We start from the raw sequence: 22,532 nt of genomic DNA on the forward strand, positions 1-22,532 counted from the left end.
TCTAGGATGTTTTAGTTTTGGAAAACCACCTAGCTGGAAATGAGGAGTTGTTATGGCACTGTCTGAAAAGAATGAATTAAAAGGTTTTGCTTTTTCATTATTAAAAGAATGGACAAGATCTTACTTACAAAGCATTAGATGTTTATCTGCTGTTAATGCCATTAGGCATTAAAATGTAACAAAAAGCATTTATTTCCAATATATGGGAGTTAGCTCTTTGGCTGTCAAAGGAAACATGTTTCTTGGACGTGTGCGTTGTATGCAGGTATAAATATATATATTTACATTAAGAGGGTAAAATAGGTGAATAAGAGCCTTACTTTCCCTTTTGTATGTTAAGTGTGTTTTGGAGGTTTTCCTTCCTTTTAAGTTCTGCTTACTTTAAACCCAGGTGGAAACAGGAAAAAGAGATTATCTGGATTTTGGTGACTTGACTTCTGGCAGTTGGAAGGCTCTTCCACTAAAACTTATCAACAAAACCCATGCTTTTGTGCCAATTAGACTTATTATTAATGCTGTAAGTACAGATACTTTGTTTTTTTGGTATGTCATGAACAAACTTGCCCTGGACATTAGCTGGAAGACTCCCAGGAAATATTTGATTCTGGGATAGGTATAGAGTTTTGTTTAGTGACTTGTGGTTTTGTTTGTTCCGGGTTTTTTTTTCTTCTTTTTTCTTTTTTTCTTCTTTTTACAGCCCAGCCATGGGCTGCTCATTCTGTGTTGCCTGATTGAGAGCAGATACCAAAAGGGTTGTGTTGCCTAATCCTTCTCTCTGAGAAGATGGAGGCGCGTTCCACCGTTTGAGTGGAACAGCTGACTATTCAAACAAGCAGCTAAACTTGCTTTGTAGCAAGTTTAACATATGCTTTCTCTTTATCTGTAGGAGCAAGAGCAGGACTTTTTACTCTAACCACTTTTTCTCCCACTGGACAGTAACGGCCTTTATTAGAGGCTGTCAGTGCAGATTTCAGATTTTTGGCTAGGCTGGCCACTGTTCTGTGATGCAGGAAGAGCTGATCTTGTTTCTGTACGTGAGGGGAGAGGAAACCTGACCTGGATCAGGTCATCTTGGTGGCTAGTGAGGTTTGATCTTGAACAGCCAGACTTCTTGAAAGGTATAAACTAAGCAGTTTCAACTTGTTCCCTTTTACTGCAGAAGGGTTTCTGGCTATATTTAGAGGATTTGCTTGACTATTGCATACAAACTGAAACTACTGGCTAATCTTTGATTGTTTTTTCCAAGCTATTTGCATTGTTCAGATTGTTGCCTTGTGTTTGTCAGAATTATTCTTAGTGACAAGAAGAGATCTAGGGCTTTTAATACTTCATTTCTTTACAGAACGCAGTAGCTTGGCGTTGCTTCACGTTCTCCAAGGAACCAGTTAATCTTCCTAGTGAACAATCACTTCAAATGGATGCTGTTTCTCAGATAGCAGCTCCATCGGTTGTAAATCATGTGATACACGCGAGCTATGATGGGCAAGTGAGTAGTTTGTACTTGACTCTTTCTGTTCTTTGCTGTCTGAAATGACAGTTCTGAATATGTGGGTTGACAGCAGTGATTTTTGGGGAGTCATCTTATACGATCAATACAGTTTTGTTGCTAGTTTTGTTTTTCCCTTCAGTAATTGCCCCCGTGCCCCAAATGAGTTAACCAGTTTCTTTTTCAGGATCCTGAAGCTTTAACAGTTTGGGTTCTGTTCCATGCACCTAAGAAACAAATTTCTTCTTCAGGTACAGCAATTTGATTTTCAAATTTGACTTTTAATGTATGCATGCATTAAACTACAGGAACAAGCTGCAAATTTGAAATGAAATGTTCCATCTTTGGTTTGTGCCCTAATATTTCAGGTATTGCATCCAGTTTTAGTACCTGAAAGAGGTGAAAACCTTCCATGTCTTAATCTTTTAGATGTTAGCAGAGATGTTTGTACTTAAGTATCAGGCTGTACAAAGCGGCTGTCTACTGCAAGATTGTGAAGTTTGCTTTACTCGTTTTGCTGTGGAAATTAAGTCAACACTTAAGAAAACATTGTGCTGGTTGCAAAATAGATAAGAAATACAAAGAAGCTTCCAAGTTTTTCCGGCCCCTTAAGTAGAAATAGTGCATATGTCAACTGGCCTAGCTGGTATGTTTTTTTCTTTTGCTTTAGGGACAGTTTCAGCTACATTTGACAGAAAGGTAAAAATATTGAATAAAACTTTTTTTAAAAGAAAAAAGGTGTTGTCTGGCTCACAGGGAGAGTTTCTGTTATTATTGCTACAACATGTTAAGATTGGACAGTAGCTTAAGTGAGACACATCCGAAGGAATGGCCTTTGCTGCTAGCAGACTTACTTACTTCTTTTACTCATGATACTGTTCCTAGATTCCTTGGGTCCAGCAGATGAATACTTGGCAAGAGTTGATGTGGAAGTGGATAGTGCAGGACCTAGCAGTGTAATTAAAAGTATTCCTCTCCGAGCAAGAGCTGGAACAGCAAGGATACATGCTCCAAAGGACTTGCAGGTTTGCATGTGTTTACAAAGTATTGTTGAATAATAGTTTGCCTCTCCTAGCTTGCTTCTTTTGGAATGTTTGATTTTATTATGTATGTGTATATACATAAAAACGTATGCATTTCTTTGTTTTCCAGACAATATGTATGTCTACCAGAGTGGGTTCAACAGCCAAACAGGAGCTGCCATTGAAAAATGCTGGCAACATCGATGTACATTTGAAAATTAAGGTAGGTTGGCGTCTCACTCTTGAAATCCTGAGTTTTGTGCTGTTGATGTTGTTTTGAGTCTAGAGCCAAGCCTTGGGCTCGGGGCTTAACTACGTGATTTGACAGAAGGTTTACAACATTACATAGGGAATCTGGACCACAGGTTATTTTTAACTCTCTCCTTCCAGCTGCAGGCAGCAACAGTGGAAGAAACAAATGGAACCAGTCTGTTAATACACAGGTCCATGGCTGGTATCACCACCACAGTTTTGAGTTTTTCGATAATGGGGTGGCCTACATGACACCAGGCCTGCTGGCATCAGATGAGATTTGCCTTTGTCAAAGGGGGAAGAGGGTCTTTGCTCACAATGTAGCAGGGCTTATGGACAGGACTTTGAACTAGACTTGAAGGAGGTTGAGAAAAATATCAGGCTTGCTGGTAACAAACTGAGATGACACACCAGGGTTGGAGGGAGGGGGTGCTAGTGGGGTCTCTCAGCCTCTTGAGGAAAGGAAAGCAAGAGGCTGGCATGGCCGAGTCAAGACCTGCTGGTCAAACTAAAGCACAAGAAGAAAGTGCACAGGTATTGGAAGCAGGAACAGATATTCTGGGAAGGCCCAGGTTGCCTAGAGAGGTGGTAGATCCCTCATCCCTGGAAACTTTCAGGATTGGGTTGGGTGGGGCTCTGAGCAACCTGATGTAGTTGAAGATGTCCACGCTTGTTGCAGAGGGGTTGGACCAGACTGTAAGTGTCCCTTCCAACCCAAACTATTGTATGATTCTGTAAAGGCGATTAAATATAGCTAAGAGATGAGCTCATGTTATTGGAGAAAGCCAATGGGAGTTTTGTTGCTCAGCTTTGGTTATATTTGTTTTAACAAACATACTTTTTTCATTTTTAACGAGTAGATTTTAATAGATGTATAACAAATAGGTAAGAGTAGTGAATCATGTGCTGCATAACAGGTATTAGCTAGTGGAGTAAAGCCCACTTAGAGCAACAAGGAATATCAGCATTGGGAAACATCCTTATTTTCTAGTAAAGCTGCATTAGTTTTCAGTGGGCATCTTGCCAACTCAAGTATGAAGCAAGTTCTTTTCAGAGATGTGATCTCTTTAGTTTTCTTGAGAATCTATGGAAAGTATGGTCCCAGATTGAAAGGTAACTACGCACATTTGGAACTAGCATTTCAAAGACAGTGGAAGGAGCAGTTGGGTACAGGCCATGCAAATAGAATGCGTGATTAGTGTCACAAATGCTGCATTAACGTAATGATACATGATCCTAGTTGATGCTATTAATCGTACCACCATTGAGGCCAGTGATGTTACGTCGCTAGTGGTGTACCAGTGCCTGTTGCACTTATTGTTGAGTTCTTCAAGCCTCTTTGTGGCCCCTTCAGTATTATACACAGTTGGTGTCTTAAGCTGCTTTTCTAGGGGTATTTGTACTATAGCATTCTACTTTTTAGAAGAATTTAACTGGTGCAGGGCTATGGGAAAGTGCTGAAGGTGGCAGGTGCATTTGAATTGTCTGAATTGTATGTGCAACAGAGGCACAATCAGAATGTTTTATATGTTGTAGAAATGTTTACTGCCTTAAATTAAGGAACTGACCCTCCCTTTTCCCCCTGCCCACTTTCAGACATCAAATCAGGACAGCTGCTTTTCTGTTCAACCTGAGGATCTTTTCCTTCTTCCTGGAGAAGAACGAGAAGTGACTGTACTGTTTTTTCCAAAAAACATAACGGCAACAGCAAGGTAACACAACTGATTCTATGCTGCCTATTTGAAGCACAGCTACTTTTGACCTTAAGGTTGTGAAGGAAGTTTTACCCACAAGGGAAACTTTCACTTCAGTAGCTTTCCTGAGAGTCCACATTGGTTACAAAGTAGATTTTTGCTAGGGTTCACCTGTTCCATAAATTTCCTGCTTCTTTTGTTGTGCATAGCTTAGTAAGTAGCTAATATTTCCCATCACAGATCAAGAAATGTCCTGAGATTTTTTGGTGTAAAAAAATGGATTAAGTGTCTGAAGCCCTTTGTCTCTAAAGTACATCAAAGCTTTAAAATACTTACCTTCAGCAGCCCCTTCAGTTGCTTCACTCTTCTTCACTCTGCTGAGACAAGGGAAATGTATTTTCTATTTCACATATGAAAAAACTCAGGCATGGAATAGGATCAGAAATATTAGTTGATTTTTTTTTTTTTTTGGCTGCCATAATCAAATAAAAATTCAGCTGTAAATCCTCTACAATGCTAATATACATGTTCCATTTACAAACATAAATGTCCATATTTTTGCACATTGGCACCTATTGAACTTCATTCTGTGAAATAGAGATGATTGGTTCATGTGACCATTCTCATGCCATATAAAAATTTGTTGGTTCAGACTCATTTCTCCAGAGCAGCTCTTCCTTTGTTATGTGTTTTCTAGTTTCTGCTATAATAGAGCAAAAATAGACGAAGCAATCTGTCTAAACTATGTTCAGCTTTGCTACCTGGCTTAACTGAGCCTACACAGTGCATTAAACTAAACAGTGAGAAGTTCTGTGCTAATGACTGTATGGTCATAATGGATAGGCAGGTGAAGTCTTTGCTTTCCTGTGCCTTTATGCATAGCTGCTTGGCTTTACAGGCTCGAGGTACTCAGTAGGATTAGAAACTTTGCAGTCCACTTGCAAGTGCTGCCAAAAGACTCAAGACTAACCAGAGTAACAAGTTCATGTTCCTTACTGGTGGGGTGCTGGGCTCTGTCTGTAGGCATCACAATAATTCAATGGCAGCTGCAGCAGAGGTTCTTGAGTTTCATTTCTGGCTCTAAATGGGTCTGTGTTATAGCAAATACTTGACCTGGTTCTTTAAAAGCTTGGTTTCCTTCCTGCCCTATGCCTTTTTTCTAGTTTTTTTTTTTTAGTGTCTTGTTTTTCTGATTATTTTTCTCTCATTCCCTGTGTCATTGGTTAGATGCTTCCAATCTCCATTCCTGTCCCTATATGCTTCAGCCTTTTGTTTTATTTCTCTGTTGGTTTCTGTTCCCCATAATTAGGCAGCACTTTCTTTTACTTCCTTAGTTCTTCTTCAGTTTGTTTTATTTGTGTGTGACTAATTTTTTAACTGTTTTTCTTTGCTTTCCTATTCAGTATTAGCACATTTCTTTACATTTCATTTTTTGAATGTGTACTCCTAATGCCCTCATCAGTCATCTGCACTGTTTGTGTGTCCTCTAGGGTATCAGGAAAAGTCAGCTGTAGGTGGCCTGATTCCCTGCCTGTGGGCCCAGAGTTCTTTCTCACAGTAGTCCCAGGAAACAAAGCGAGGAAAAAATCTTGGGTTTGTGGCTTGGAATGCTACCATTATAAATGACCGAATTTAATTTTGACACTTCTGGGTATCTCATACCTGTAAAACTTCATTGACGTTTCACAGGTATTTCACAAGGCATCTTTTTAATGTATGTAGAGACATCCAGGCTTTGTTTCCCTCCAAACCACTGTCATCAAAATAATCAGAAGTTGGCATGGGTGAAAAATAATTTGCCTAGCTGTAGTCTCCAAACTATTTATCTGAACCATTTCTAGATTAAATACTTCAGAAGGTGTTTGAGGTACATGTGGCCCACCTATTTACAAACCAGAGGATTTAGATTTTGCTATGCCTAAAACTGGCCATTGTCGTAAAGTAAGAAAGTATTTGTATTTTTCCTTTTAAGAAGGTAGTTTATAAAGGCCTGTCTATAATTTTTTTCATTTGTCTTTTGTTTTCTTCAACTAATCTTGTTTTGTAATGGGTTCTAACTTCGTTTATTTATTTATTTTTAAAGTACTTTGAAAATCCTTGTCCTTCCGTCTGGGCCTCAGTATGAAGTGGTAATAAAAGGTGAGGTGGAATCTGAGGAGAACAGACCTGTGTCTACAGCTCCTGCCTGCTCAGACATCCCACCCATTCTCTCCAACAAGCAGTTCATTGCCTGGGGAGGAGTAACACTTGGAGCGTCAGTGTAAGTATAAGCTTGGCAACTGTTCGTATAGAATATTGTTTTAAGTATTTTATATTGCATTTACCTGAAACAGAATCATAAAATCATAGAATGACTAGGTTGGTAAAATTTCCTTACTGTCCCTATTACATTAATAATCCACAAGTGATGAACTAACCTGTTTTGTGACTCAAGTGAGAGAAGCAGTATGTTATAATTATTTTTCTTTGGTGCAAGAATTTTTTGGAAACAAACTGTGATCTCATTTGAGCTTTTTGTATTCTTCAAGACTCTTCACTCGTCATTAGAATAACAGCTGGTTAGCGTGTTATGTAAGTCAAAATGTAGTGGAAAAAGATTTCAAAGCAAGTTGATGGAAAGATTCTGGTTGGTCCTTTAGATATCCAGCTCTTGCTAGAAATAAATCTCAGTGCTCATTTTTCTTGAATTCATCCATTAAGGCTGAAAGACTCCAGTCTGGTGATGTAATTTGACCATTGGAATAGCACAGGCTGCTAACTTCCCTGAACTAATTTATTTGAATTTGAATGCATTCCAGTGCCAGACTTGTAGTAATGGAGAATCCATTCCATCCCCAATTATGATTACTTTATCCTTCTCACTAGTTCTTGTGTGAACTTTTTAGTTTCAAGTTTACCGCTTCAATATTTCAGAATTTAGTGAAACTCTTCATAATCATCTAGATGTACTTTGCTGCTTTTGTAAAGGCTGCAAGTTTTGCACATCTCAGGACTTCTGTTAAGTATTACTTTAGGGACTAATCCACTGCTGTTTTGACGCTGAACTTATTCAGCAATCTGATGATTTTCTTTGTTTAGAAATGATCCACGTTTGTAGCCAAGACCCATTTCTGACAGCTATATTCCTGTTTTTCTTTTTTGTTAAGACAGTTTATTTCTAACAGTACTTTTGTCTGTTTAGTGTTTGGAAATCACTTTCTCTTCCCTGTATGCTGCTACCTATTTAATTTCTGTGCCTCCTGCAAGTTAGTTTTGATTCACCTTGGTTTCCTGTACAATATAACTAAACTTCCTGTTTTTCAGCCAGCAGAAATTAACTCTAAGAAATGACTCTCCATCTGTGACCCAGCATTTAAGACTGTTGATAAGAGGCCAGGATCGAGACTGCTTTCAGGTTAACTTTCACTAAAATTTCTGTTTAGTGTTTATGACAGCTATCAGAATAAGCTTGTAATAGGAATGTCTAAATAAAAAAGGGGTTATTCGATTGTAAATGTCAATGCCTAGCAGGCTGTGTGAGAATTTGCTCTGAGACTGCCAAGATGGACATGGTAGCAGAGCTTAAGCTACGGTGGAAACCCTAGGAAGAGCTGAAACCATTACAGTGCTGCAATGAATCAGAGCTCAGTTTAGAGCTCTTGAAGCTGCTGTAGCACAACAGAATCAATACCTTATGGAGGAAACTGTCAGTGCCACTTAGTGCGAGAGGGATTCCAGACCTTGCTTAAGGGGATTCAGTGTACTTGAGGGTGGAAGGAAACCAAAACTGGAGTTAGTTTTTGGGAATTACCTTAACCTAAGGTTTTTTTTGTTACATAAAGTGCATACGTTTGTATCCCGTTTTTCCCTCAGATGTTCAGATCGAATATCTAAACTTTTCAGTTGAGAGGGAATTAATACAATGCTGATTAGGTCAAGCCTTACCCTGTTGTAGACTGAAAGCAAAAACCATTGTGGTTTAAACTGAGAGTCTTATTGTGGGAATATAAAGTATCTTGAATGTGGTCTTTAGTGTTGCATATCAAGCATTGCAAACTTAAATATCTGACATTGTCAACTGAGTTAATCCACATTTTGAAGAAGTTAATTTTGGGTTACTTGTGAACTAAGTCTTGCTGCTATGTTTTTCTTATTCTAGTCACTCACTTCTGGTGTCTTTGTTTTTATAGCTGCAGAGTATATTTGGATCAGAAGAACGCTTAACTAGTAATTGGGAACTCAAAATCCGTCCCAAAGAAGATACTAATATATACTTGATATTTGCACCAACTCGAATAACTTGCTTCTTTGCAAAGCTGGAAATCAAACAGCTGGGGATTCGATCACAGCCAGGAATTAAGTTTACTGTAAGAGTACCAAACTAACTTCTAATAATTTTAAACATGTGCATTTCATAGTTGTTATAAATCTAGCACTGAACAGCTGTTGCTATTGAAAAGTTGAAATTTTTCAAGATATACACTGTGCATATCTGTGTACTTGTGTTCTTGTTCTGGCTGGGAAAGAGAACACAGCCTTCACAAGAAGGTGGAAGGGGACACAGCTGGGGCAGCTGCCCCGAACTGACCAAGGGGATATTTGGTACCAGACTGGTGTCATGCTCAGTATATAAGGGAGGAGAGTTCACGGCTTAGCGCAGCAGCTCAGGACCATTGCTCTGGAGCATGTGGGACCTTGGTTTTCTGAGCAGTTGGTGCGATGTATCTGTCACTTTGCATGTTCTTTTACTGCTATTGTTTTTCTCCTTCTTTTGCTGCTCTATTAAACTGTTTTTATCTCAACCCAGGAGTTTCATCTTTGTTTCTGATTCTTCTCCCCATTCCACAAGCGAGTGGCCGCATGGTGCTTTGATGCCATCTGGGGCTAAACCATGACTGTTTGTTTGAGACTTTATGGGCACTAAGTTTAACAGTTTGAGCATTAGCCTCAATTTTGTGTGCACTTTTGCCGCTTGTGAAAGAAGAAATATTTTTATGTACTGTGTTGAAAGTAGCCCAAGATTCTAACTCAAGAACTGTCAAAAAAATTCTAACCTCTCTTGTTTTATAGGTAGAGCTTGAATTAATTTTCAGTAAAAATATGAAAAAAGTTGAGTAAACTTAGTTTTTTTATTTTATGCAAAATTTTTTCAGTTCACATTGTAAGCATTTTCATTTGTCTTACTGCAACTCTTCATATAATTGCACAGAAGTTTTAATAAGATGTTTCTTTCATTTGAAATACTGGGTTTTTTTGTGATTTTTAATTTTTTTCTCCCCCCTCCAGATACCGCTCTCTGGATATGGAGGAAAAAGCAATATAACTTTAGAAAATATTGAACAACTGTCAGGTGGTTACACGGTAACACTGGATGGATTGTTGCCTGCAGGATCAAGGAAAGCTTCCTTCCGCATAAGAAATACAGGTTCTCGGGCTGCCTATGTTAGAGCACTATGCTTTGCAGACACACAGACGAAAACAATTATGGATCCTCGGGTAATGATGGTATCTCCAGAAAAGTTTGTACTGAGAGAGGGAACACACGAAGTAAGTATAATACTTGATTCTGAGCAAGTTTTATTAAATCAAATTAAAATCCGTGTGATCAGTGAGAATGTGTCTGTCTAGTTCTTTATTCAAAATTTCACTTAACTTGTGTTATATACTGTTCCATTTGTATTGCAGTAATTTTTTGACTTGTACTCTCACAGAACTAACAAGATTTTTTTCTTTGTTTTGTCTGTTTATGTTATCAGGTGATTACTGTGACATGGTCTCCAATAGAAAAGGAAAAGAACTTGCATAAAGTAAACACTTTATTATCAACGGTATATTTTTTTTGTGGAGATGAGATTTCTAGGCAGCACTATCGTAGGTAAGATGTACTTTGCTACTGTAACAGAGACAGAAAAGTTAACACTAGGGGTGTGTGTACTGTGACTATGGTTTTAATGTGCTTCCAAAAACAGTGAGGACAAACCAAAAGACATTGGTATGGAGAGATCTGCTAAGTCTTACATCTGGTAGGTTGTTTGGTGGGAGCTTGGTTTGTTTATTTGTGGTTTTGTTTATGTACTGTACCTACAATGCTTGTTACTGATTTTTGTATGATCTCTTGTCTGAGGCAACACTCACTACCTTTGAGTCCTTCTCAAGGGGCAGAAACACGTAGGTAAAAGCTTTTGATCTACTGATCAACAGAAAACCCATCGAGAAGCTTGATGCATCTATATAGGTAGTGTTGGAAACTCTTTTAATTCACATTCTAGCTGTTCATACCTGAGTGAAATTACTTGCTGCTCATTTTATTAATCAGTGAGTATGACATTTGGTTCTTGTGGTAGTCTAACTGGTTGCTTCTTGGTGGGAGCTTCCCTGAAGTCTCGCTTGATAGTTTGAGAGATGCTAATTTCTTGAAATTACTGAGTAATCTAAGCGGATCAAACTCTGTTTTGTAATTGTGTACCAGAGTGAGAACAGGAGTTGGGACTTAGGAGCAGGAGTGTGAAATGAGTAATCTGCCTTGTCTGCCAACTTGTGGTTCAAGTTCTTTACTCCAAAATTATATGTAGCCTGCTAAGTAGCTTAGACTTCAGAGTTGGTAGTGCTGAGGTGTTCTTTCCACCTCCATGGCTCTTACCCTTCTGGAGTGCCAGGTTTCCTCTTACTGGCCTGTACCTTCCCATTTTTGACAGAACTATTTATATCCTAATGCCTCCCAGTCTTTTTTGTTCTGTTGGCAGTCATGCTGCTTGGATTCGTGTTCCTGCTGTTGGCCAGCACCTGCTGCCACTCTGCCATTGACTAGTCAATTTTTCCTTTCAAAAGGCTTTCACTCATGACCAAAATAGCATTCTCCTCCTTCCTGTGGTGCCTGAAAAATCACTCAGATGCCTGATATACTTACCAGAAACCTAAGTAGGTGTGACTGACAGCGGAGAACAAGGATCTTGGAAAGACAGGTGTATCATAGCCATTATTTCAGTGTTTCCTTTTACTGTGCAGCAATAAAGCAGGTGTTCCTTTAACCATTTTAAGATTCTGAAAAGATTTCAATTTTAAACAAATGCTCAGAGATTTGAGCTTGGTATATTTGAGAAATGATGAAGTTAAAATTATGCTGGATATTTGCCGATCTTAACAACTTTTTCAAGCTGTTGTTTCCAATACTTTGTGTAATTTAATGACTCTTGTTTCTTTCTGTTTAACAGAGCTATGATGCATAAACCTGAGGTAGAAAAACACATAATCTCTGAAGACAGCTTATTGAGAAACGTTGTATTTGATGAAGAATTTCAAGGGGAACAGCTTGTGACAGAAGGTAAGCCTACGACTAGTTAAAAGACAAATGTAATACTTGTTTTGGGGTGGAAAACATGTGCTGTTAGGCTTGAATCCTGGAATTTTGTCCAGCTCTTTCTTTTTTGATGAATGTGGTAGCAAGATTCTCAATTGGTACGAAACTTGCTTTCTTTCATTCAATGTTAATCTACTTAAACAATTTACCACACTTGGCTCTTAGCAAAATGAACCTCCAGTCTATGAATATCATAAGATTAAAAATGCTCAGTGTAGTTTGGGGACTGTTTGTCTTATCATCAGTAATTGAGAAAGATTCAGTTTCTGGTTCATGGGTATATCTTTTATTTGAAAACTGAGGTGCAGACAGCTTTGCTGACATTAAAATATTTAATTCCCTTCCCAAATTAAATAACTTTGTGGTGTTTTTTTGTACTTCTATTTGTGTTAGCAAACAATTTATTATAGAAGAATGCAGTATGTTGTAAACGTTTCCTTAAACTCCCCCCACAGTCCCAAACCACGAAAAATCCCACACAACAGTACAAACCCTTTGTGTCATGAGTTTACTTGTCCAACCATATTTCCTGAACTAGTTCTGTTCACATGTGGAAAAATTTTACTGTTCAAACGCTACTACACTGGAATAAATGTTGTAGTCTGATCCTCTTCCTGCAGATTATATTGTATCTTTAATTGGAAAAGTAAAGATTGGGTTCTGGAGTATGCTCTGAAGTTGTTAAGCCAGTGTTAGAGCCTAGACATTCTTGATTATCGAGTATTGCATTATTACTAGAGTTTTGCTAATAGTAGCTTAATTTTTTTTTTTCTTTCTGATTTTTTTTTGCTTTCAGAAAATGAGGCCTGCCTCTTGCATCTTAATGTTTTTCTGTCTCTTTTGAGAGCCTACTTCCTTGAATTTGTGAAATGTCGCTTATTGTTCCCTGTCTGGTCACAATTGTTTCATTTATTCATACTTACTTATCTTGGACAGAAAAGATCATTGCCCTCTTATGTACTACTTTCTGTACTCAAATTTGAGGTTAAGACTGTTACCAAAAACCTAGGAGACAGACTTGTAAACACTGCAGTTGTGCCTTCAAGGAAGGGTGCTGTAAGAGTAGCACTCAGATAAGTAAACTAGGCTATTCTTACTTATTTTAACAACAATACAAACTTCAAACCCTTCCTTACCTTCTTGTTACCCAGTGATGTCCACTGTGACGAGTACAATCCCATTTTACACAGCTTAGTGTTCACTGCCTTTTCAGTGGGAATATCCACTAACTTTTCTTGTTACGTGTTTTCGTAAGTCAAATTCTTTGCAGAAATTAACAACAGCACCTAGAATTAAGAAATCTGGGGTTTTTTTTTCTTTTCTGTGAGATACTATCTTTTAGGTGAAGAGTAAGTTATTTTTTCAACATCTATATGCTTTCTTGCTTTTTGACCTTTTAAATGAAAGGCTACTAAAGAAGTGATGCTGACAAAAAACTCAAGGAATAGAATGTCTTAGCTATAAGAACTGCCTTTAATGTAAAGTTGAATCCCTAGACTTCTTTGGTTTCTGTACCTCATTGCATTAATGCACAGAGGTATCTGAAAAATCTATTAAGAAGTTGTGTACTAATGTTAGTGTTTGAAGTAATGTGGCACCAGTTTTTCACCAATCCGCTCACTTGATGCATTGGCATGGTATGATGCAGAGCCAGCAGCTGGAGGGATCAACATTATACATCTGTATGTTTCCAGTAATGGGCTTTCATCCTGATAAGCCAGGGAGGGAAACAGGATGAGGTCATTTATGCTGTTTGTGTGAGTGCTGAGTGTTTCTGTCTGTTTTCGTCTGTATGTGTGAGCATGTGCTCAGCCATGGCTGGTCGGACCTGTGTCAGCCTCAGCTCTATCACACTACCAGATTCAGCTGCTCCCTAGCACTAAGGTGGTGTGCTGCAGTAACTGAACATGTTCACCTAATGATCTAATATATTTCTAGTTGCTTAAAGTATGCTAAAGTACTAATAGAACAGAGACAGTAGTTGTTGGTATTTAACGTCTAGCAGCTTTTTATTCTAAAGCAGTCTGAAGAGTTTAGTTAGCAATGTGTATTAGCATACTGTCCACATGTGGGTGTAGTGTTAATGAGGAGGGAAACAATTCTGCTCAAATAATCTTTGTAAGAGCCTCCTGTGCATTTCTAGGTGTGATACAAAGTACTTCACTGTATTTTATAGGGTCTAAGCCTGTGTATAAAGTTGTTTCTGTCATGATTGGGGAGATTGTACCATCATGCTGTTTGCATGCTGTGTCTGTGGCACTGGTGGGTCTGGAGCTGTGTGCACTGTGGCCTTGGCATTCAAAGTTATCTTGATGATACTAGTGATCCATGAACTAACTGTTACAATATTTTAAGTTGGTGAAAATGAGATAGGCTGCAAGAGTTAAATATTTTAATGGGATGTTTGAAAATAATGATTTCCTGAACTAAATGGAATTTGAGGGGGGAGTAAAGGCAAGTTAGAGTAGAAATAATGGTCATCCTAAGGGAAAAACATCTTTCCGTATGAAATTTGTTATATATATGACAATGTAAATAAATTGCTTCTTCCAGAAAAACACATTCTGCTAGACTTTTTTTTATGACACTTAGCTTTAAGTTTCTAGATGCATGTAAATTCTAACTAAAAACACTTGTACAGCAGATGTTGCTTTGTCTAATGTGTAGCTGAGTGGTAGACCCTATATCCAAATGTTAATTCCCCCAATATCTACTACACAGCAGTGAAAACAAGGAAATAATGTATCCTGCGTGAGAGTGGTTCTCTTCTTCATTCTCTCTTCCACCATGAAATGACTCAAAGCAAGGAAGAAAACTTAGACTTGATTATTAAATGTTTTAATGAAACATTCTATTATTTTTCAACAAACAAACAAACTCTGGCGTTCCTGGCCTTTTGGATATTTACAGGTATAATGAATTAAATAATGAAATATTGGATTGAATAGACGGAATAATGGAGAAACATCTTCTTAAGTTGAATCCCTGTCTGTGAAGCCTTATGAATGTGTTAGTCTTTGTAAGACACCTTTAATTTGGCACAGAATCAGACTAGTATATACCATTTTGTATAAAGGTGGAAAATACCTATCTTATAATTAAATTTGAAATCAGTGTGTATTTAGATTTGCCACCTCTTGTTTTAATGTGCCTGATAACTGAACTTGCAGTAAGTCAATTTGTGAATGATCCATGGTATCGTATCTAACAGATTATTAACTAGAGCTGTAACTTGAATCTTTTGTATAATTTCTGAGTATTATAATTTTGTTCTTATTAGAATCAATCTATTACTCTCATTTTTAGTATGTGATATCCCACGGGGGACAAATGATATCCACCTCTTCTATGCAAATATGCATAAGGTTATCCTTTCTGTGACTGGATGTTCCACTTCTGATCGGGATGGGTCTCAACAGTCGCCTGAGGATCATTTGGAATCTAACAGGTAATACATCACATAGAATTCTAAACCTTGCTTAAACTGGCTTCCTCTGCAATTGCTGGTACACATTTCCCGTCAGGATGCTCTCCTGCACTGGGATGTGCTCAGCACCCCTCCTCAGGTGGGAGCCTGGTGTGGAATAGGTAACCCAGCACATGCTGGCAAGAATACCACAGTTTTCACTTGCTGAGCAACTCTTTGTGCCAGCCTTGCTAGAAAACCACCACCTCCTATGAAAAAGATACACACAAGACAGTCCAGATTTCTGCTTCATAAGATATGACACAAGGCTGTTATGTGTACCAGTAACTACTTAAGTCAGGAAAGCTGCACGCAAGCACTGTTCCAAGCCACTTACTATGGACTTGAGTTTCATACCACGCCTTGGCACATGCTGTCTTCCTAGATGAGGATGTCTGTTCTCCAGAAGTCTGAGGAAATGTCCTCTCAAGCTCTCAACCTGATCTTACAGTTAGAAATAAGTTTAATGCCTGAAACCTCAGCCTTATGTAACTGTCAAATAACGCTGAACTGAAGTGCATCTCATTGCACTTGTTAACCTTGCTAAGCATCATGAATATCTTCATTTTCCGAGTAGACTGTAATTCTTAGAAGATATCTGTGTGTGTTTAACTGCTAATCTGACTGTTAGGAAATTCCATGTCAAGGACTTATGCGATCAGTTGCCTTCCTGGTACTTAAGGGATGAATTCTCACAGGTATTAGTTCAGCTGTCCTGAACTGAGTCAGGATTCTCAGAGGTGTTAGAACTAGAAATAATAGGAAGAAGAGTTGTATGTTTGCACAGTGTTACATGGAGCAAAAGCTATCTGGTTTTCCTTTAATAGTTTATTTCTGCTCGTATTGTAATATTTAAGATCAAACTTAAGCTTTTTAACTTAAGAAAATATGTTGAATCCTAAAATAATAGCATGCTGGCTTTTGTATATAAGCTTATCTGCCATGTATTTTGCAAGTGAAGGTGTGAAATGCTGGGGCATGAAGATGATGAAGGGCTGGGAGCATCCGTCTTACAAGGAGAGACTGAGAGACAGGTTTGATTTTTTTTTTTAAGCAGAGAAGAGAAGACTTGAGCAGGTGGGAGCAGGAAAGGGGAGTTTATCAGTGCACATAAATACCTGCTAGGGGAGTAAAGAACAGGAAGCCAGAGTCTCCCCAGTGATATCCAGTGACAGGACAAGAGGCAATGAACACGAACTGAAATGCAAGGAACTTGATTTAAATGTGAGAAGAAAAAAAACTCCTTTTTTTTTTCCTGGCGAGGATGGTCAGACAGTTGCCCATGTGGCACAGGTTGCCCAGAGAGGTTGTAAAGTCTGCTTCTCTTCTGTAGAAAAATCTGAAACTCAACTAGACAGTGTTCTGAGCAACGTAGTGTAGCTGATGCTGTTTTGAGCTGAGGTGTTGGACTAGGTGATCTCCAGAGGTCCCTCCTGACCTCCAATATTCTGTGATTCTGTAAAGCACAGTTTGCATAGACTTATTTCTCTTTTATACCTTCTTAATCTGAATAAAATACATATAGAGAAAGCATTTTTACTATCACCTGAAGATTATTTTAGTACCCTCCATTTTAAATAGTACCTTCCACTTCTAGATATTGTTGTGAAAAATCTGTGTCATGATAGAGCCAGTGAATTCAATTTTTTTTAATAGTGGAGAATTGAATTAAATTAAAGGCACATGTAAAGAACATTGTATTTCAGTATTAATATTGGAAAAATAGTTCCTTATAAGTTGGTTTTTTACTACCTTAGCTTCATGCAATCTTACTTTCAGATTTGAGAACTCTGTCAGACATATCAATGCAAGTTTGGATGTTCTTCCTGTTAAAGGACCTCAGGGTCCTCCGTTACCTGTAAAAACTGATGATCTGGTTCAGAATGATTCAGTCACTCAAGAGACTTGGGCTGTTACACCTGAATTCTTGACTTTGACATCTCCTTCTGTTAGTAAGTATTTTTTGAAGTGAATAAAATAACCATTCTAGTATTAAAGTAATTGTACTGCATACTATACTTGTAATTATTTTGTGTTTGTAAATGTGGCTTGGCCAGTAGTATTACTGCAGTAGTGTTATATCCAGACAATAAACTTTGTTTGAACACGGTTTTGGTTCAATGGTCAGAGGGTAGTGTGCTTTGTGTGTGTATACAAAATATGTGCTTTATGCCATAAAAATTTTAAAACATCATGAAAGTGAAAATAGGGCAGGAAATGCTTTATATTAGTTGGTAAATCTCTGGTCTTGGGTTCTTCTATGAATTTTTGTACATGTTAGCATCTTATCCTTTTTTTGTATTACAGGTGGAACAGCAGATACTGGACACGTACAAATTGTCAACAATTCTAGTAGGATGTTGGCGTTTGAGCTTTCATGGCCAGCTCACTGCCTTACTATAACCCCACAACATGGTGTTATTGAACCAAAGTAAGTTTACGTGTAGAAGTGTGGTGAGGTTTTGGAGAAATTTATTTTCAGCTAGTTTAGGAATTTAGTTAATTTAGGAATTACAGTCTTAATTGGCTTTTTGGAACTTATTTTAGTTTGTTTAGACTATACTCTGGAACTGACTTTTACTTACTTCTAGCATGTGGTCTTTCTGTCAGCTACCATGCAAATCTAGCTTTCGTGTTTTAGGACCTTATCCTCTTATAGTTTCTATATAGGAGAAATGTTCTTCTACTGCCTACAAACATGGAAGCCAGGGGATTTCTGTGCCTGGAAATACTATTAGTATTGCGTAATTTTCCAGAAGCTGGATGATCAACAAAGCTGAAATTTTAAAAATCTCCTTTCACAGTCATTTTTTGTTTAAAAATGACCTGTGTGTTTAAGAAGTACTTCCCTCTCTCCCCCAGCAAAATAACAACCCCTGAATTATCAGTTCTTGTAGAGTGCTTCTCTGCTGGGGACTCGAGATGAGCCAGCAATGTGCACTTGCAGCCTGAAAGGCCAACCTTATCCTGGGCTGCATCAAAAGAAGCATGGCCAGCAGGGCGAGGAAGGGGATTCTGCCCCTCTGTTCCTCTCTTGTGAGACCTCGTCTGGAGTATTGTGTCCAGCTTTGGAATCCTCAACATAAGAAGGATATGGAGCTGTTGGAGTGGGTCCAGAGGAGGGCTACAAAGATGATCAGAGAGCTGGAACACCTCCCATATGAGGATAGGCTGAGAGAGTTAGTGTTGTTCAGCCTGGAGAAGAGAAGGCTCCGAGGAGATCTTATAGCGACCTTCCAGTACCTGAAGGGGCTACAAGAAAGTTGGGGAGGGACTGTTTAGAAAGGTTTATAGTGATAGGACGAGGGGCAATGACTATAAACTGGAGAGGAGCAGATTTAGACTAGACATAAAGAGGAATTTCTTCACAATGAGGGTGGTGAGGCATTGGCACAGGTTACCCAGGGACACTGTAGATGCCCCATCCATGGATGTGTTCCAGGCCAGGTTTGGGCCTTGGGCAGCCTGGTCTAGTGGGATGTGTCCCTGCCTATGGCCCGGTGTTTGGAACTGGATGATCTTTAAGGTCCCTTGCAATCCAAGCTATTCTGTGAGTCTGTAATTCTATGACTCAGCGTTTTCTTTTGCAAATGTGCTGATCTTCATCAGAACTTGGTTGTGAAGGTTGATTTTTTTTTTTTTATTTTTAATATATTCTGACACTTCTTTGCCACTAAACTTTGGTTTCCCAGTACCTGTTGGTATCAAAAGTGGCAAACCAGCATCAGGTCATCTGTGTCTTAACTAGCAGTATTTTGGAACAGGAGACATAATATAATTGGACTTCTCAGATGTCAGCAAAATCTTTCACAATAAAATGCTTGAAAGATCTCATCACTTCTGACTGCTGAATTTGTTTTTCTAAGGTCAGTTCAGAAAGCCTTTTAAGACCCTGTTACTGAACTATTCTTATCTTCAGGAAAGGGAAGTCTCACGTTCTACAAAGAATTAGGTTTTGCTTTGAGTTATAAGTAGTTGCTTTAGCTTCGTAGATATTTTCCCAAAGCAGATACTTTATTTTCAGTCCTGCATCAGCGTGCAAGATGCAGTATGTTTAAATGCTTAATTCCATACTCATGTAGATGTAAATTATTGTGTGGGAACTTTCGTGACCAGTGAGAATAAAATAAAGAGAAAGGAAACCAAGCTGCTTGTCTACAACTAGACTTAGTTTAAAAGATTCTTGAGATGCAATTTGTGCAGTATACTTTTTTGAACAGTACAATTCCCTTGTTGACTAGTATTGAAGATTATTTTTCTGAAACAAAAGAGAGGACTGCTTTACTGAGTGGTTGTAGGTGTTAACAACAGGTAAGATTTACTCTTTCTCTGTGTCACCTTTTAGAGCCATTAACAACAAGTTTACAAAGTGTACTGGTGTTAAGTTTCTGACTACTAAAGCTTGATAATAAATTTGATATCTGGATATATTAAATATAACTCTAGATCATCTTCACTTGCTGTATTAAAAGTGCCTCCTTTTTCAGGATGGAGGGTGGCTAGTGCTATCTGTTGTAGATATTCGTTCTAATATGAGGATCATAGTTTTATTTTTTTTCTTATACTAGGAGCAGTACACTAGTTCTGGTCAGCCCTAGTCCGTCACTTGCCACAAAGCCTTCACTGATTCCTTGGAGTGGTCTGATCTATATCACTTGTGATAATGGGCAAAAGGTACGTGGTTTACTTGAGAGCTGAGATTGCAGCTATTTAGTTTACTTTTCTGGATTAGGTCTAGTAAAGCTACTAAATCCTTTTAGGTGTGAGACAGCAGTTCCGTTAACTTTCATTTTTCTCTCTAATTTGTAAAGTTTTTTTTAAGGAAAAAAAGAAAAGAATAAATATAGTTAAGATGCTGTTTTGCAAGCTGAGATTCTTAGTTTATCTCTAATACTATGAAATACTGTGATGCGAACACAGACTGAGTAGCCAACAAAATTGCATGTTTACAATCTGCCACTACCTTATGCATCATTCTCTAGAAATTATACTTCTCTAGAGAAACTAAATATATATATTTATACACACGCTCTAGCACGCATATATAAAAGTAGTCTGTATAATATTTTAAAATAAGTTAGGAGAGGGGTTTAGGCTGCCTTAAAAACACAGCAAACAAAACAGGGAAATTGATGGAAAGAGTGAGCTGAGAAGAAAATGGAGATCACACATATTTAACTTATCTTTTATGATAGAATAGAACAGGATTTAAGAGAAGAAACCTACTAGGACAAAAGCAGAAAATGTAGCAAAATCAATCAAATTGAAAGAGATCTGATAGTTAATGCCTTTGCCGTTTCTCTGCTACCTATCCAATTAAGCAAAAAGCATGCCAAGATTTTACTAGCATGAACTTAAGTTTTTACAAGTGCTAATTACGTAGCAGAAGTAAACACAAAGCTCGTTCGGTGTGAGGCAGCCCTGAGCAGAGGATATTGTAGTTGTCAATTAAATTTAACTAGTTTAAATTATTTTTCCTGTTGAATTACAATGTCTAGATAGCAAATTTTCAGTAAATTTTCCTGTTCTCCTGAATTAAACTGGTCTTAAAATCTTTCAACTTTGTGAACTGCAGTTAGATAAAACCAGGTGATTTAATGTATGAGACTTTCTCTGTTGGAATGTAAAGCTGAACATTGTGAGCTCTTACAGGAAATAAAGCTGAATAATTTGGTTTGTTAATATATCAATGCTTACTATTAAAATCTTTCTTTTTTTCCAAATTGTGCAAAAGTTTATTAAAGTGCAGGTTCGAGAGACAGTCGCACAGAGTGTGTCTGGAGCACACTTTCCGTCTAGAAGACATGGTATATTTGCTCCACAGTCTGAAAATCCTACTGTTCATGTGGCAAAACCTGTCTCAGTGCTCCCTCTAACAGGAATGGAAATAAAGAACAGAATAATTGTTTTTCCTAAAACAAGACCTGGCCAAAGCTCAGGTAATATTTGTTACTTAGGAAATGCAACATATGTACTGTCTTGTGTTCAGAATTCTTGTTTACTGTATTGTATGTTTGGGAACTTGAATGCCTTGACTTTGTTTTTGTTTGTTTAATGCGACTGACCAGTTCTCCTCCTCTGACTTCAGTTTGCAGTGTTACTTTTTGTGATAGAACTCCTTTGAGAAGTCTTTTTCTTTTTTTCATCTTATGCAGTATAACCACACTTTTTCCATGACATAGGTTTAGATTTGCATACAGACAAATAAGTTGCCAGTTTTTTAGGCAGATGTGATGAATGCAACCATACTGTGCCTGGGCAAGGAGCGTGCTATGAGGTTACTCTGTTTTGGTGAAACGCCTTTGAATCAGTGCACTTTGGCAGCAGACCTGTTCTTGTCATCTGTTTGTGTCCCTAAGATGTGAGAGGAGAGAAATCTATCTGCATGTAGCAGAGAAATAAACCTAATGAATTTTATGACAGTGTGCTTTGTTTGGGTCTGCTCTTGGAGTTGGCATCACCAGTACTGTTTCCATTAAACTTCTGTGGGTCTTGAAACATCGTTTGTGTTTGAATTCTTTCCACTAAAGATACTTGAACTCTTGAACATTTGAACATTAAGGCATTTAATGTACTGGTCTGATATTTCTCTTCTAGAGAGTTACGTGGAAATGGAGAATAAAGGGGATGAAAATGTGAAGTGGCATTTGTCATCTTTTGCACCACCCTATGTTAAAGTGAGTGAATACTTAAATTGGTAATTTTATGCAAATTTTTTTTTCTTCTCTCTCCTGTTGCTCTCTTCTCTTCCTTCATCTTTTCAAGAAAGAATATATATTTGAGCATGAACTCAGTTATAAAGTTTCTTTTTTGCCTCTGTCCCTATCAGGAAAATGTTTTACTCTTTTTCTTTCTGAAGTTCTCCCCAACTATGAATCAGTGCTCTGTAGGACAATTTCTGGTTAACTTACCACCTTACAGAGTTTGCTTGTGCTCACCCAGTGACATCAGCGAGATTGCATGAAGCAGTCAAGCATACATGAAAGATGTGTGTCCCTTTTGGCTCCAGAGTGCTAGACTTGCCTTGTTTTGACACTTGTGCTGCTGGAATTGTGCTGTACATGGTGTCTCTCTAGGTAATTTAGTTAGGTCAAGGACATTTGAGTTACATTGCTGTTGCCTGTGCAGTTACTGTAGCTGCACCACTGGTATTTATAAATGTTTCCTTGTTTTGCTGATAGTCTGAAATGTTGTGATGGTCACTCTGATTTTATACTAGAATTATTAGGGTCTCTTGTCGTGAAATAGCAACAAATGTTTATGTAGGGCTCTTAGC

At 38.1% G+C, this 22,532-nt stretch overlaps 1 protein-coding gene across 3 annotated transcripts in view; it reads left to right on the forward strand.

Moving 5' to 3' along the window:
• Positions 1–22,532, forward strand: part of CEP192 (centrosomal protein 192) — a 65,373-nt gene that overhangs the window by 34,128 nt on the left and 8,713 nt on the right. For all 3 annotated transcript variants that reach the window (XM_054059713.1, XM_054059712.1, XM_054059714.1), the window contains 18 exons: positions 392–517; positions 1,343–1,486; positions 1,674–1,737; positions 2,372–2,511; positions 2,639–2,731; positions 4,357–4,472; positions 6,538–6,714; positions 7,758–7,848; positions 8,624–8,800; positions 9,720–9,980; positions 10,190–10,308; positions 11,645–11,754; positions 15,097–15,238; positions 17,036–17,208; positions 17,564–17,687; positions 19,825–19,930; positions 20,991–21,195; positions 21,854–21,933. In XM_054059713.1, the coding sequence (XP_053915688.1) occupies positions 392–517; positions 1,343–1,486; positions 1,674–1,737; positions 2,372–2,511; positions 2,639–2,731; positions 4,357–4,472; positions 6,538–6,714; positions 7,758–7,848; positions 8,624–8,800; positions 9,720–9,980; positions 10,190–10,308; positions 11,645–11,754; positions 15,097–15,238; positions 17,036–17,208; positions 17,564–17,687; positions 19,825–19,930; positions 20,991–21,195; positions 21,854–21,933 (2,448 nt within the window). The remainder of the gene's footprint in view (positions 1–391; positions 518–1,342; positions 1,487–1,673; positions 1,738–2,371; positions 2,512–2,638; positions 2,732–4,356; positions 4,473–6,537; positions 6,715–7,757; positions 7,849–8,623; positions 8,801–9,719; positions 9,981–10,189; positions 10,309–11,644; positions 11,755–15,096; positions 15,239–17,035; positions 17,209–17,563; positions 17,688–19,824; positions 19,931–20,990; positions 21,196–21,853; positions 21,934–22,532) is intronic.

The sequence above is a fragment of the Cuculus canorus genome, chromosome 2 (assembly GCF_017976375.1).
Source record: "Cuculus canorus isolate bCucCan1 chromosome 2, bCucCan1.pri, whole genome shotgun sequence".
NCBI classification, from domain to species: Eukaryota; Metazoa; Chordata; class Aves; order Cuculiformes; family Cuculidae; genus Cuculus; species Cuculus canorus.